This window comes from Poecilia reticulata, linkage group LG12, assembly GCF_000633615.1.
Source record: "Poecilia reticulata strain Guanapo linkage group LG12, Guppy_female_1.0+MT, whole genome shotgun sequence".
In the NCBI taxonomy this organism is placed as follows: domain Eukaryota; kingdom Metazoa; phylum Chordata; class Actinopteri; order Cyprinodontiformes; family Poeciliidae; genus Poecilia; species Poecilia reticulata.
In genome coordinates, this window is record NC_024342.1 from 2,651,424 (window position 1) to 2,664,973 (window position 13,550).

The 13,550-nt window shown below is 41.0% G+C and overlaps 1 protein-coding gene across 3 annotated transcripts in view; it reads right to left on the reverse strand.

Annotated features, from left to right (window-relative positions):
* Positions 1-4,567: 4,567 nt before the first annotated feature.
* Positions 4,568-13,550, reverse strand: part of camk2b2 (calcium/calmodulin-dependent protein kinase (CaM kinase) II beta 2) — a 49,013-nt gene continuing 40,030 nt past the window's right edge. For all 3 annotated transcript variants that reach the window (XM_008423239.2, XM_008423241.2, XM_008423238.2), the window contains 5 exons: positions 13,247-13,295; positions 9,636-9,711; positions 6,538-6,632; positions 6,223-6,459; positions 4,568-5,717 (listed from right to left, as the gene is read on the reverse strand). In XM_008423239.2, coding sequence (XP_008421461.1) covers positions 6,224-6,459; positions 6,538-6,632; positions 9,636-9,711; positions 13,247-13,295 — 456 coding nt within the window. In that variant the 3' untranslated portion in view covers positions 4,568-5,717; position 6,223. The remainder of the gene's footprint in view (positions 5,718-6,222; positions 6,460-6,537; positions 6,633-9,635; positions 9,712-13,246; positions 13,296-13,550) is intronic.

The window sequence follows — 13,550 nt, forward strand, 5'->3', positions numbered from 1 at the left end:
CTGTGGGGTATGTTAGATTATCTCTAAGTTAGAATGACCAGAGGCGCACCCAAAAGGGCTGGGGGGCGTTATGGCCCCCTTTTGAAAAATCCTGACCACTCCACATTATTTATGTCTTCTATTGTTTCTGGTGCTTTCTAGTGCAGGATGGAATACTTTGGACATTCTTTTTCATCCATTCTATGTCCTGAAAAACAATCTCCATGGCTACTCTCCATGTCACTTATGATTTACCGCTGGCAGCCGTTTCATAAAGCATGTCTGATTAATGGACCAGCAGCAATAATGTATTTTGCTTTGGAAGAGTTCAGTTTAAAGTATAATTTCATGTGCGGAGAGAGGAGATAAGCTTCCAAAACAAATTGGCTTTTGCTGATTCAATCCTGCACGCTATAAGACACCCTGTTGTACTTTCACATCAAGTACATTTGGACGTTCAGTTTCATTGACAGGCGGCCTCACTATATTCACTGCTACACCCAGAGTGGAGCAATAAATGTCAACCTTTGTCCTTCTGGCTTTGGCTACATGAGAACACAAGGTAATGACCCTCACGTTGACTCAAGGATGCACTCAGAGTAATCATTAAACTGTGCTGAATGGAGATCCCTCGTGTGAAATAAGTGAAAGTGTCAACACGGAATTCTGCATAATGTAATATTTACGTGGAATTTTGTGACTGTGTCAGTTCTGCTGAATTTATAAGACGAATTGAACTGCGGTAGAGAAAAACAGGAGTGTTTCGCTCTCTCCAGCTGTATGACAACTGACCTTATGAAAGTGCAATTAAGCTATTTTCAGAATCATCCTAATTGTTTGATCACAGAGTTTATTGCACCTCTATCTACTTAATGTGTGCTGAAAGTTTAAAGAACTTGTCTCACCACCATGAACCTCTTTAAATATTTTGTGTACTTTTGACTCTAGTTAGTCAAAAACTAGTACTGGGAGTAGTACTATATTACTCCCAGTTAGTGCATGGAAGTAATATAGTATTGTTGAATTGAATTGAAGTAAAATGAAGAATTTGTATCTACATCTATATATTGTTACCTTTGTGTGCTTGTGTGCGTGCGTGTGTGCGCGTGTGTGCGCCTGTGTGTGTGTGCGTGTGTGTGTGTGCGTGTGTGTGCGCGTGTGGGGGTGTGTGTGCGTGTGTGAAGGGGGGAAGGGGAATTTCGCTGCAAAGCTCTACATTTAATATAAAGCCTAACTTATAATGCTTAACCTGTAAATGCAAACAAGAAAACACAAATCAAATGTGACTTAAAATAAAATGAAAATCTTCATATGTGGCAAGAAAATGTCACCTTGTCCAGTAACTCGATCTTAAACGCTGAAAAGTCACCGCGGTACATTGAGGAGAAGGTGACATTAAATACGGACAAGAAATGATTCCAAGAAGTGAACCACAAACAAATGTCGCAGTGTTGTTCTGACACTGAGTCAAGATAAAAGACAGAGGAAGTCTCTACTTGACCAGTTTATTTATTCACACACTGATTACATCACAGGACATTTTAATATTGACAAACGGCATAATAAGCTAGAAACATTGCTTTGTTTAACATATACTCGGTAGGTTTTGCTCTTACTTATCTGACCTTTAGAAAAATAAAATCTTTAAATCAGATCTTTTTCATCAGTACCAACGCCTCGACTTTACAAGATAAATCAGTCCTCCACATCAGAGGAGAGACCGGCTTCCACAGAGACCCTCAATCTGATTAAAAACTAATTTTATAACCTTGGCCTGGATAGAGAAAGGGAATCCGTTCTGTCCTGTTGCTTTTTTTGGGATGGGCTAAATGGCACAAACGCTAATAAAAAGCTGAGAATCTGCAGAATGTTTTTGAAAATAACCTTGAGACAAAAGCATGTCTTTCTCTGCGAGGCAGAGCTGGCTCTGAGATCAACGATTCCACCCAGATGTACTGTGGGTCTTACACACATTTCACAACTGGATCTTAATGTGATCATTTTAGTCACATTTACATCATGCATCTTCTAAATTAGTGTGACATCTTGATTATTTGGTAAGAATTGTTTGAGTTTGGATTGGAAGTTGGACCTTGGATCTGGGGACAGCAACCCCAATTTAAATGTTTTAAAGCTGTGGTAGAAAACAAGCGACAGTCACTTTATGTGACTGGATAGGCTCAAATCCTATCCAGGTTAGCCTACCAGGCTAATAATTTATTTCTCTGCATTTATAGACTTGACACTGAAGCAACATTATCTCAGACATATTTATTTTCTTAAATTAAGATTCACATAATTTAAGAAGCAAACAAAGAATTTATTACTATGTTTTCATTACATAACAGCCAAGTTGAACGATGAGGGAGGGGTTGGTCATAAATATTTAGTACTTGTAAATCAGACTGTGTAGTTGTGAATTTGCATGTATGTTTGTGTGTGTTTGAAAATTCCTGATCTCTCGTGGGAGGATTTGTGAGGTCAAACACTGATGTTGGGCAAGAAGGCCTGGCACACCAAGCTTTTACGTCCAATTGTTTTTTTTTCTTCTTTTTACACTTGTCCGACTTTAACATTGAATTGTACTTAATTTAATAAATTATCTGAACTTAACTTGGACCTTGTTAGATTCTATAGAATTAGGTCTGAATGGCCTCCGTTTGCCTTGAAAGGATAATTAATAAAACGTTTCATGTGAATGAAATATATATAAATAGAGTAAATAAAGAAAGTATTCCATGACAGAGCAGTATAGCGTGTCCATTTCCAATAATTTGATTTAGCATAGCATGCTGGAGCAACAGTACTTCTGTTATTCATGTCGTTGTGGAAACAAATCTGTGCAGAGATAGAGTGAATACCTTTCAATCGTGGAAAATAAAAACATCCTCTTTGCATCTGTGTTAAAGCCACATGCTGTTAAAACTTTACCAGGAAGATGCTTTCCTCACTAAACAGGATAATAAATCTGTGACCCAGACCTGTAACTCTTCTCTGGGTATTTGTTAAAACTGTCACCATGTTGTGACAACATGATATGAGACCAATAATCTGTGAAAAGATGGAGTTCCTAAAACTCCTCCACGAGCTACTACTGCCATCTGAAGAAATGTACCAGTCAAAAACAACCAATCAGAGCCAGGAGGAGGGTCTTTTTCTTTTTCAGAGATTATTTGTCTCAACCCATTGTCACCAAATAGTGACAGTTTCAACAAATATGTAAAAAAAAGTTTTTTGTAAAAGTTACATACTGCAGCTTTAATATATTTGCTCGGATTCGATAGTTGAGAAGCAGCATATTGTTTGAAAAGTTGTTACTTCCAAGTTTTATGTTGGCTGAAATGTCTCTCATCAGAAGGAATCATGTGAATAAATCAGGGAACTAGTTGTTATGGCAGATTTAAAATAAATAAATAAATAAATAAATAAATAAATAAATAAATAAATAAATAAATAAATAAATATTCGAGTAATTTTCCCAAAAATCTGAGTGCTTAAAAAGCTGATCAATCCATTCGTCACCACTTCACTTGCTCCGCCGTGTTTAGCAGCTTCTTGGGTTCCAGGTGGGCGGGGCTTTATATCTGTCCTGTTTGATCTCATCCTTATGAATTTTTGATGAAATCTTTATGAAATCATTACTGAAAAAGAACCAGTCAGTTGGGATTAAGTGTTAATCCGCAGAATATAGGACAGGATTTAGGTGAATGAGTTTTATACGTAGTGTTATATTTCTCATTAGTGTTTACAGAAACACAAAGCGACATGTGACAAAGTTCTAGGAAAGGGGGTAGATATTCAACGCACTAACATACAGAAGGAAAAGGAAAAATGTAAAAAGTATTAAAATGCAGCTTTAAGTCTGCTTTGTAAAAGGCAACAATTATTTTAGGAGTCAAACATCATTATTGGGGCTCCAACTATCTATTATTTAAGTAATCGATTATTCTATTAATTATTCCAACGATTATTTGATTGATTGGATTAAAAAATTGGCACATTTTGGAGATGTTTTATTTAACCACTTAAGCTTTTTTATTAAATGGTAGAAATTCAGTCGAAGATGCAAATAGACAAAGAATTAAATTATTTTATTTTTAATAAGAAAAAAATTTAATTCCTTCAGTGATTCTTGGTCATGTGTAGGAAAAGATGCATCTGCAGCTGAAAAAAAATACATGTTCAACAGTTTTTACTTAATCTGTTGATTAATTTTTGGAATACGTCACTAATAATTGGATAGTGAAAGATGCTTAGTGTTTTTCTTTCACAGTATTTGAACCAGGTGAAGCTAAAACCGCCACTTAAGGAGTTTTATACAGAACGTGTTTACAGAAAAAAGATCTGATCTTAAATACAAAATGTGTATATTTTTGTACATTCTTAGCCTAATTACTGCTCAGTATAGTTTTTTTTTCAGCAAATAGGTTTTGTTTTGTCTGTAAACTCCAACTAATTAATCGATAACTAGTTGACTATTATTTCAATAATCGATTCATCACAATTAATCCTTTCAACCCAAATCCTTATTTTAAGCTTTAAAACAGTTTTTCCAGCCACATTTGCTTTGAATCTAAAACACCAAAAATACTCAACCAGGAGAGGATTTTTATTAATTTTTTTGCTTAATAAACAGTAAAGAGCCATTCTTCAGGAGCCAGGAAATAGTGAAAAAAGCTTACATCCATTTTTTTTCTACACTGAACTTAGAACAGGACCTGCAGTTACACAGCCCAGGAAACAGATTAAAGCTCACCAGCAGTATCAGTCCATAGGAGACAAAATTCAACAGGAACATCCAATTTTAGTGATGCATTAACATGGAAATATCATGCAAGTAAACACCGGCACAACAAAACCCGGAAATATACAGTACATGTGCAACGGGAGGGTGTGAATCTCAACCGTTTCTTGCCGTCCAGCAGGTCAAACATGGAGGAAATCTTCAAGAACAGGGAATACTGTAGCATGCTGCATGGGGTTTCCACTGTCTCACAGAGCAGCTAGGAGGGCTCCGGGGGGGACCGGAGGGGCTCTGGGGGTGTCTGGGGGGGGACACACGGAGGCGTTGGTTCGGGGTCAACAACAATACTCCAGAGAAAGAGGATTAAAAACAACAAAGAAGTAATAAAACACATAGTTAAATACACCCACACGTCTCTCTCTCTGCGAGAGACATCAGCTCTGTTTGTTCGTTTCACAGGCAGCTTTAATCGTGCAGAAAAAAACAAAACAGCCACGATAATATTAAGAGTATAGGTAGGTAGTCATGCTTGTCATAAAAAAGAAGAAAGAAAGGGGTTAAAATGGGTAATAAATATACTGTACAGTAGAAAGAGCACAACAAGAGACTGCAGCCATAATAACATCAAGATCATTAACTGTATAATAGCGGAGAAGGAGAAAGCATCGATGGGAAGCAGGAGAGGGGAAAGGTGCAGTCTGGGTGTTTTGGCCGCATGCAGGCCAGCTGAAGTCGAGGCGCAGGCAGGCAGCGCTTCCTGCTCACGGCTGATATTGCGCCCCCTGCTGTAGGTGTAGGTCGGGTTGGGTCTGCTGTGGTCGCGGAGAGAGAAGCGCTAGGTGGGTGCGCAGAGTGCCCGGGGAACGACCCCCGTCCCGGAAAGCCTCAGCCTCCTCCCCACACCCTTCCATCCACCTGCACGTCTCTCTCAGAGCGGAAGCCTTCTCTCGGATCGTCGGCTCGGTTCTGTTGGCTTCACGTCTCCTTCGGCTGGCTGGGAGGGAAGAAGAGAGGGAAACAACTAATCAAGAGACGGCTAAAGACAGGAATCTATATTCAACTTGACTACCAGCTGCGTTTCCATTACAAATGTGTACAAATCTTTGTTGATATTCTGCCAACGCTGAAAAAACACAACTGCGGTGTTTCCATTAAATAAGAAATGAAATTAAACTCCCTAACCATCATCCCAATACTACTTCCTGTCGCCTTCTTTGTTGCTTTCATCAGTAGTGACATCCGGTTGTTGATCATATAACTCACGTGAAAAAAGCGATTCCATTACAATTTTGCAAAATACATCTATTTCGATATGCCCAAAAATACAGCTTGTCCTACCGCAAAACCTTCTTATCGGAAAACGTGAGGTTTTTTTTTTTTTCCGAAATTGACGGATTTCCATTATGCATGTGCTAAATCTGGCATTTGAACTGAGCCGTGTGGCCTCTACCTGTCGATGTTCAACCCGTTTCGCATGTGAGCTTTCCGTTTGTCTGTACCTCATCCCTGCAGCGGTGCGGCAGGGGCTCCCGAGCAGTGGAAGTGCACGTTTTGCCACCGGCTGTCTCGGCGGTGCCATACTCTGGTCTCCTCTGATTGGCTGGAGCGGGGATGGCCCTGGCCGTCTACAAACTGCGTCAGGCGGATGTAGGCGATGCAGGCCGCGTCCTCTCCGATCATGTGCACATGAGGGTTGAGGATGGTGGTGTGGATGGGTTTGCTGTTTTTGGAAAGAACTAAAGAGAGGACGAAACACAGCGTCAGGATGAAGATGTTCAGAAAGAAAGAGATAAAATGTTAAGCTGTGATCTTACGATTGTCAAAGTAAAATCTGTGGAAGTCCATGCCCTCTACTAGATTTCCCAGTCCCTCAGGCTCAAAGGAGGTAAGACCAGGGTCACAGATCTTCCTGCAAAAAAAAACAACAAAAAGACACAGATTTAGCTGAAAATGCCAAGAAATATCAACAATTAATCATCTTCCAAAAGCCTACTATACTTGTTGAAATCTTATAACTTGAGACCTACATAAACTTCTTAATCAACAACTGGAAATAACAGACAGACTTTACACCAAAGAGTTTTATTACCACCTCTCTGACTTCATCACCAGGGATCAGAGTGACATTGTCATCAAGCGTCCCAAGACTCAGTTTCCTCACTGGCAGGATTGAGGAGGTCTTCAAAATGTCTGCCCACTGACCCACACCATCCCAAGTTGATGTTATCAGCGCACCATCCTCACCATAGATGTGGTTGGTGGTGCACTGCTTCCTGAGATGCCAAAAGGTGGATCAGAACCTTCTTAAAGCCATATGGAAGTCTTTCTCCATGGTCACACCAAACTTCTTCCAGGCCGGAGGTTTCGCCTTGGTGAACACTCGAGCTCCATTCCGCTCGGAGAGCTGGTACCTATCGGGTGCTTCAGGAGCTCCAAAGGCCAAACAGGCCCAATATGACTCCAACTTCAGCTTGGCGAGTGTCCACCAGTGACTTCCAGGTTGTCGCCACTACAGGAACCAACCACCTTGCAGGCATAGTTCTGGTCAGTTGCCTCAACTATGGAGGCATGGAACATGACCCAGTTAGACTCAATGTCCCCAGGATGTGTTCAACGTTCTGCTGGAGGTGGCGATAAAGCTCCTTCTGACAGGATACTCCAAAAGATATTCCCAACAGATTCTCACAATATGTCTGATTCGATTCATCCTCTTCCAGCAGAGTCAACTCACTGGAGGAGGATGTCATCAGGTAGTGATCAGTTGACAGTTCTTCCCATCTCATCATCAGAATGTCTAAGACATGCGTCAGCAGATTAGATGAAACAACCACAGTGTCAGTCATTGAACTGTACCCTAAAGCGTCTTGGTGCCAAGAGCACATACGGACACGCTTATGCTTCAACATGATGTTTGTTGTGGGCAATCCATGGCTGCCACAGAAATCCAGTAACTGCTCATGTTCAGATAAGGGGAGCTGCTCCTCCTCAGTTGGTCATTGATCCAGGTGATTGAGTCTCCATCTGTGTCTTCTGGAGTTTCAAAAACAAAACAAATCAGGATAAATTGTGTTAAATGAAATCAAAGAACCTGATCCTCACAGTGCAGCATGCTTTGTCCAGATGACAGTGGCTTTGGTGAAATAGGTGTATGATTCAACTCCATCTCCATGGCGATAAGCAAACTGCGGGGGGTCTTAATATGAGCTTGTCTGCTTTTCCAGGTTGGCCAGTAGGAGTCTCTCCAGGACCTTCATGATGTGGGATGTCAGGACAACAGGTCTGTAACCACTGATGACTGATGGGTGAGTTTTCTTCAGTACCAGAACCAGCCAGGATGTCTTCCACAACAACCTTCTCTTAGGTCAGGCTATTGTTGAAGAAATGTTGCAGAATCCCACAGAGCTGCTCTGTAGTTTCAGGACGACACCATCCGGACCTGTAGCCTTGTTCCAGTTCAGCCTCTCCGGCTGCCTCTTCACCTGACTTCTAGATACAGAAAAGTGGGAGGAGGAGGCAAAGGGAGCATCTCTTGATGTGACTGAAGACAAACTCGTGGAAGCAGTAGATCCCTGACTGAAGTGGAAGATGAAACATCTCAAACTGAGGCTTGAGAAGAAAGCTGTGGGTCAGAGGAGTGTGGGATGTCTGTGTTGCTGGGGGCAGGAGAGGAGGAGGATGAGCTTGTTCCTGTTGAGGCATGTGCTCAGTTCTTCAGTCCAGACATCCATCTATCTGATCCTCCTTTTGCTTTAAGCCTGGGGTCTTCTTCATCCCCAAACACATATCTCTGATATGGTTCCTCTGAAGCTTGCACTCAGGCTTCTTCCTGTACTTTTCCCTGCTGTCTTTAATTTTGACTTCAAGTTGCTTCTGAGTACTCCGCAATAATCCCGTCTCACTCCTTGAAGATTCTTTAGAAAAAGACTTGAAAAGGGTAAAAGGTGGGGGAGCTTTTTCAAGCTACTTTGATGGAAACATATAACTTAAAGAGTTGGAATTCCACCTGGACTGTAACAAGAAGCCTGTGGAGGGAGTTGGTGGGATTAGGGTGATGGCAAAGAGTCCCTCCAAACTGAAAGACTTGGAGCTCCTCACCAAGGACAAATCCTCAAAATGCCAGTGGAAACACACAGAAAGCTGGTCGGCTGGCAAAATGCCATATTGAGAATGGTATAAATAATGTTTGCCATGAAATTGTTTTAACAAAACATGAATGAAACAGATACATTTTAAAACCGATACTACTTTTACATTTACATTGCTTTACTGTCTTTTAAAATTTGGCTGTCTCATTTAGTATCAAAAGTAAACTTCTGGCATGAAAAAAAAGTTTGAGCTCACACTGGAAATAATATTGACTGACATTTACTTAGACAAAGCTAGGCAGATTTTTACACTTAGAAATTTTTTGTAATGTTCACCAGAAAAGTCTAAGACGTCATTTTTACTTGAGTGTTACCAAATGTTGAAAAAAGTCAGGTTGTATTCACTCATCTTTTCCAAACACTGTTACATTTTACAACGTGTTTGTCATTAGTCTACCACGTCAGGGTCATTCCTACTATTGATTTTTTTTTTCATCACATTCATTTTTCATATGTTATCTCCCATCTTAGTGGAATTGCGCTTCCATCGCTGAGGACACACTAAACCTTCCCGTCCCTCTCCCTCAATCTGCCTGGCATTATTCTTAATTATACAGTAAGCAGATGGGGGTGGATGTGGATGAAACAATGAATGTAATTACTCTTTAATCTTTTAATACAACACATTTTGCATGTCAATCAGATTAATGGTTCTTCGTGGCTGATGGAAAGCTTAAATGTTCACTTTACAGGATGCACTCTCTCCTGCTGCTGGCCTGAACTTTTAAAATCAGTGAAGGATGAGGAACGGGGGGGGAAGGACTCACGCGTAGGCCTCGAAGTCTCCGTTGTTGACGGCTTCGATAAGCTGCTCCGTGATCTTTATGATCTCCTGTTTGCGAGCTGCGGAGAGGAAGGAGATAGAAGGATGTGACAGTCATCCTCCCAAAAAAAATGAAAATAAAAATTAAAAATTAAAAAATCCAACGGCTAAGCCAGAGCGAAAGGCTCTGAGGACCATCAGAGGCTGAGGCGAGTCAGAGCTGATCAGTTTGGTAGAGGTCCGGCTCCTGATTCCATCTCCTCCTTGAACTTTATGCACACACACACACACACCGTACAGAGCACGTACCCCCCATTGTGTGTCTTGGCACTTGGTAGTTCCTCTACCTCCATTCATCATCCATCATATCTCTGTTGGACACATGAGGCTGCTGGAGCTCATGCTGCTATTCTTGTCCCCGGCCTTTGGACGAGATTTACCCTGTCCTCCTCCCACCGCTTCCTCCCCACACTAAGTGAAGGGCTTAACTCACTCGGATTGTCTAGTTTCCTCTCTCTCTCTCTCTCTCTCTTTTGCTCTCTCTCTCTCTGTCTCTCTCTACTTTTTGTACCATTTTCTATCATGAAAGCACCTCTGTGCTTCGTCTACATGCTCTCCTGTCACATAGCTGCATGTCACATAATGAAAAGTCAGTGAAACAGAGACGTCAGACTGCATCCGTCTTTAATGTGCTTAAAGCAACATTTCAGTTTTAATTACAACAAAGTCCTGTCCCACAAAATTTCCACTGCTGGATTCTTTTGTCCTTGTTTCATTACAAATTTATACAGTGAGACATTTGGCAGCACTTAAATAAAGTGCAGATGGATTTGTTTTTAGCTACTTAGAGAATTAAAGGTAGAAGATGCACAGTTTCATTTGATTTCTGGGAAAGAAAAAGAAAATACTAAAAGATACTACGTTTGTATATATACCTTCCCGTCCCTCTATATATATAAACTAAGTGTTGGGTTATCAGGTAAATGATTTTCCCGCTGACATTGATGACCTCATTCAGGGCGGAGCCTGTTGCAATTAATCACCTGTGCAATTAATCACCAGTCAGTGACGGTTTGGGTCGTCATGTCGTCTGCTGGTTCTGGTCCAAGTCCAGTCAATGCAGACATCTACCAGGACATTCTGCTGATGAGCTGAAGGGAGATGCTGATTTGATTTTCCTGCCCACGCAGCCAAAGGTACTAAAAAAACGATGGCGTTCCTGTTCCTGATTGGTCAGCAAGCTCCCCTGACCTTTAACCCCATAGAGAAACTATGCGCTGTGGTCAAGAGGAAGATGAGAGACACCAAAAGAGCCCCAACTAAATACTGAGTGCATAGAAAAGATGCTTTTCAGAGGTCTATTTCTTGGAAAAAAGGCTAGCTGCTGATTTGCCCAAAGACCAGGCCAGCACAGCTAAGTGCCTTTCAGTTCGTGAACTAACTTTCTTTTGTCTTTATTTATTTTTGAGAGAAGCAGTCATGAGAAGAGCTCGATCAAACTCTCCGTTTGTTAATCTCCTTTTGCCATCAGCAGCACTGGACTGTCCTTTATGACAGAAAGGAGATAATTCTGTCCCATAATCCGAAGCTTGGACCGCCTTACCAATAGACTTTCACGTATTTAAAACATACGAGGTCGTGATCGGGACTTTGGGCAGCTTACATAAGCAGCTAGTGATAACATGTTCATGTTCTGTGTTTTTTTGGGGTTTTTTACCAACCAAATAATCTAATATTTTTGAAAATATATTTTCATTTGCTGAGATGTAGCATGTGATGTCTCACTGAAGCAATGAAATAAGAACTGATGAGTTTCCATACTATCTATGCTTTGACCTACATCACATGCTTTGACCTACATCACAGTGCTGTCAAGGTGTTTTATGTTGTAGATCTGAGGATCTTAACCTTCTTAACCTTTTTTGAGGTACTGAACCCACCAGTTTCATATGCGCATTCACCGAACAGTTTCAACAGGTTGGTCATCGAGAGAAACTGGAACCACTTTAGGGTCTTGTTTAGATCATTTAATTAGCTCTACATTCTTAAGAGAAAGAAAAATTAATAATAAATAATAAAGACTTTGCGGTATTCTGATTTAGTAATATAATTATATTAGTTGTGTTACCACCCCCACGCCACTAGAGGCAGTAGCAACCCCAAAAAGATGCGACTAAGGAGCAGATTTAGAAGTACACTGAAAGCTACAGAATTTGGTAAAAACTTTGAGTTTTGCTGAAGTAATTAAAGACAAAAGTTCAAATCCATGCTGAGAGAGGAGCTCCTTCAATCAGGGCTCCTCCGCAGCCCTGATTGGCTAAGCAATGTAGCGTGATCCTCTGCAGCAAGTGATGGCAAAGCGGCGCGTAATTACGACTTTACACAAGTGTGTCTTTACCTCCGCGGCAGAAGCTCCACCGAACCCCTGAGACCGACTCACCGAACCCCTGGGGTTCGATCGAACCCAGGTTAAGAACCACTGTTGTAGAGGTATTGATCCTCCTTTGTACAAATTTGTACCCATCAAACTTCTTTAACTTAACAATTCCCTTAAATCAGGTGAGGAAAATTGCTTAGGAAAGGGAACTGACAACTTTTCTAAGTTGTTCTATGTTGGCCGTTTTCCGCCACTGTTGTTTTCAGTCAGTATATAGGTCATTTAATCCATCATTCTTATTCTTAAACTGTCTGAATTAAAATCAAGATTTTCATTTAGATTTTGACCCAAAGACAAAGCTAAGCAATTTCTGCCATATCATGTTTTCCAGGTTTTCCATTTTTTCCCCTTATTTTTCATTGAAAACCAATAATGTGAAGAGTCCACATTATCTGAAATCATCGTTTTTGAGCTTTACCTGATGTAATAGTTTTCCCCTCATCAAAAACATACAGTGTTGCCTTGACTCTTTCAAGCATGATTGAGAAATCCTTGCATCTCGCATGCAACCATTCAACGGTGAAAATCACTTGGTGGGACCAAATGCCACCTTCGAGGACTAAGTTCCTACTTGGAGTTGCAGTTTCCGACTCCCCCACTCAGCTCCTTCAGACTAGTCTGCAGCAATTAGTAGGCACCTCGTAGAAGTGTGCATTTGATGAGCTTATTATAGGAGCTACTTCTCAGTGTCGTGTACCAGAGTCGTGGGGGAGATGGAACTTGGAAACTGCAGCTTGGAGGTGGAGTTTCGTCCTTAAAGGCGGAGCTAGGTCCCTCCAGGCGTTTTGTACAGCTGAATGGTTGCCATGGGAGTTTCAACAATTTCTCAAACGTGCATGAAAGAATCAAGGCAACACTGCAAGGTATGTTTGTGATGATGGAATATTATAACAAGATGTGAAGCTCAAAACAGTACATTTTACATAACACCGCCCCTTTAAAAGAGAACAAAAACAAATGCACACCCCACTTTTCAAATTTTTACTTGTCAACATTTTTATAAACTATAATGCTTAACCGGTCTATTGTGTAAAATCCTAATAAAATACAGTGAAGTTGGTGATCGTAATGTGACAAATTTGGAAAATTACTTCCAAAACTCTTCCGAGGCACTCTAATATTCAGCAGTTTTTAATTCAAGCGAGCCAGCTGGGTGTAGCTGTGTAGTCGGGGTCTACCTTTAACATCCTCATCTTCAATGGTGGTGTTACTGCTGTCGGACGATTCCTGAAACAAAAAGAACACGGAGAGCGTCGATGACTGGAACCATGAAACCAAATCAATCCTGGCTGTTCGTCCTGATACAGCATGCAGACCTGATCACAACACACTTACACTTCAGCCTACAGCTCCATCTTCACACAACGGTTATGCCAATTATACAAAAAAGAAACAACAACAAAAAAAAAAAAAACACAACACTGCATTTCTTGCCGCAACCCAGCCCAATCCTCTCTGCGGATTGAGCCCGTCTCCGTGGAA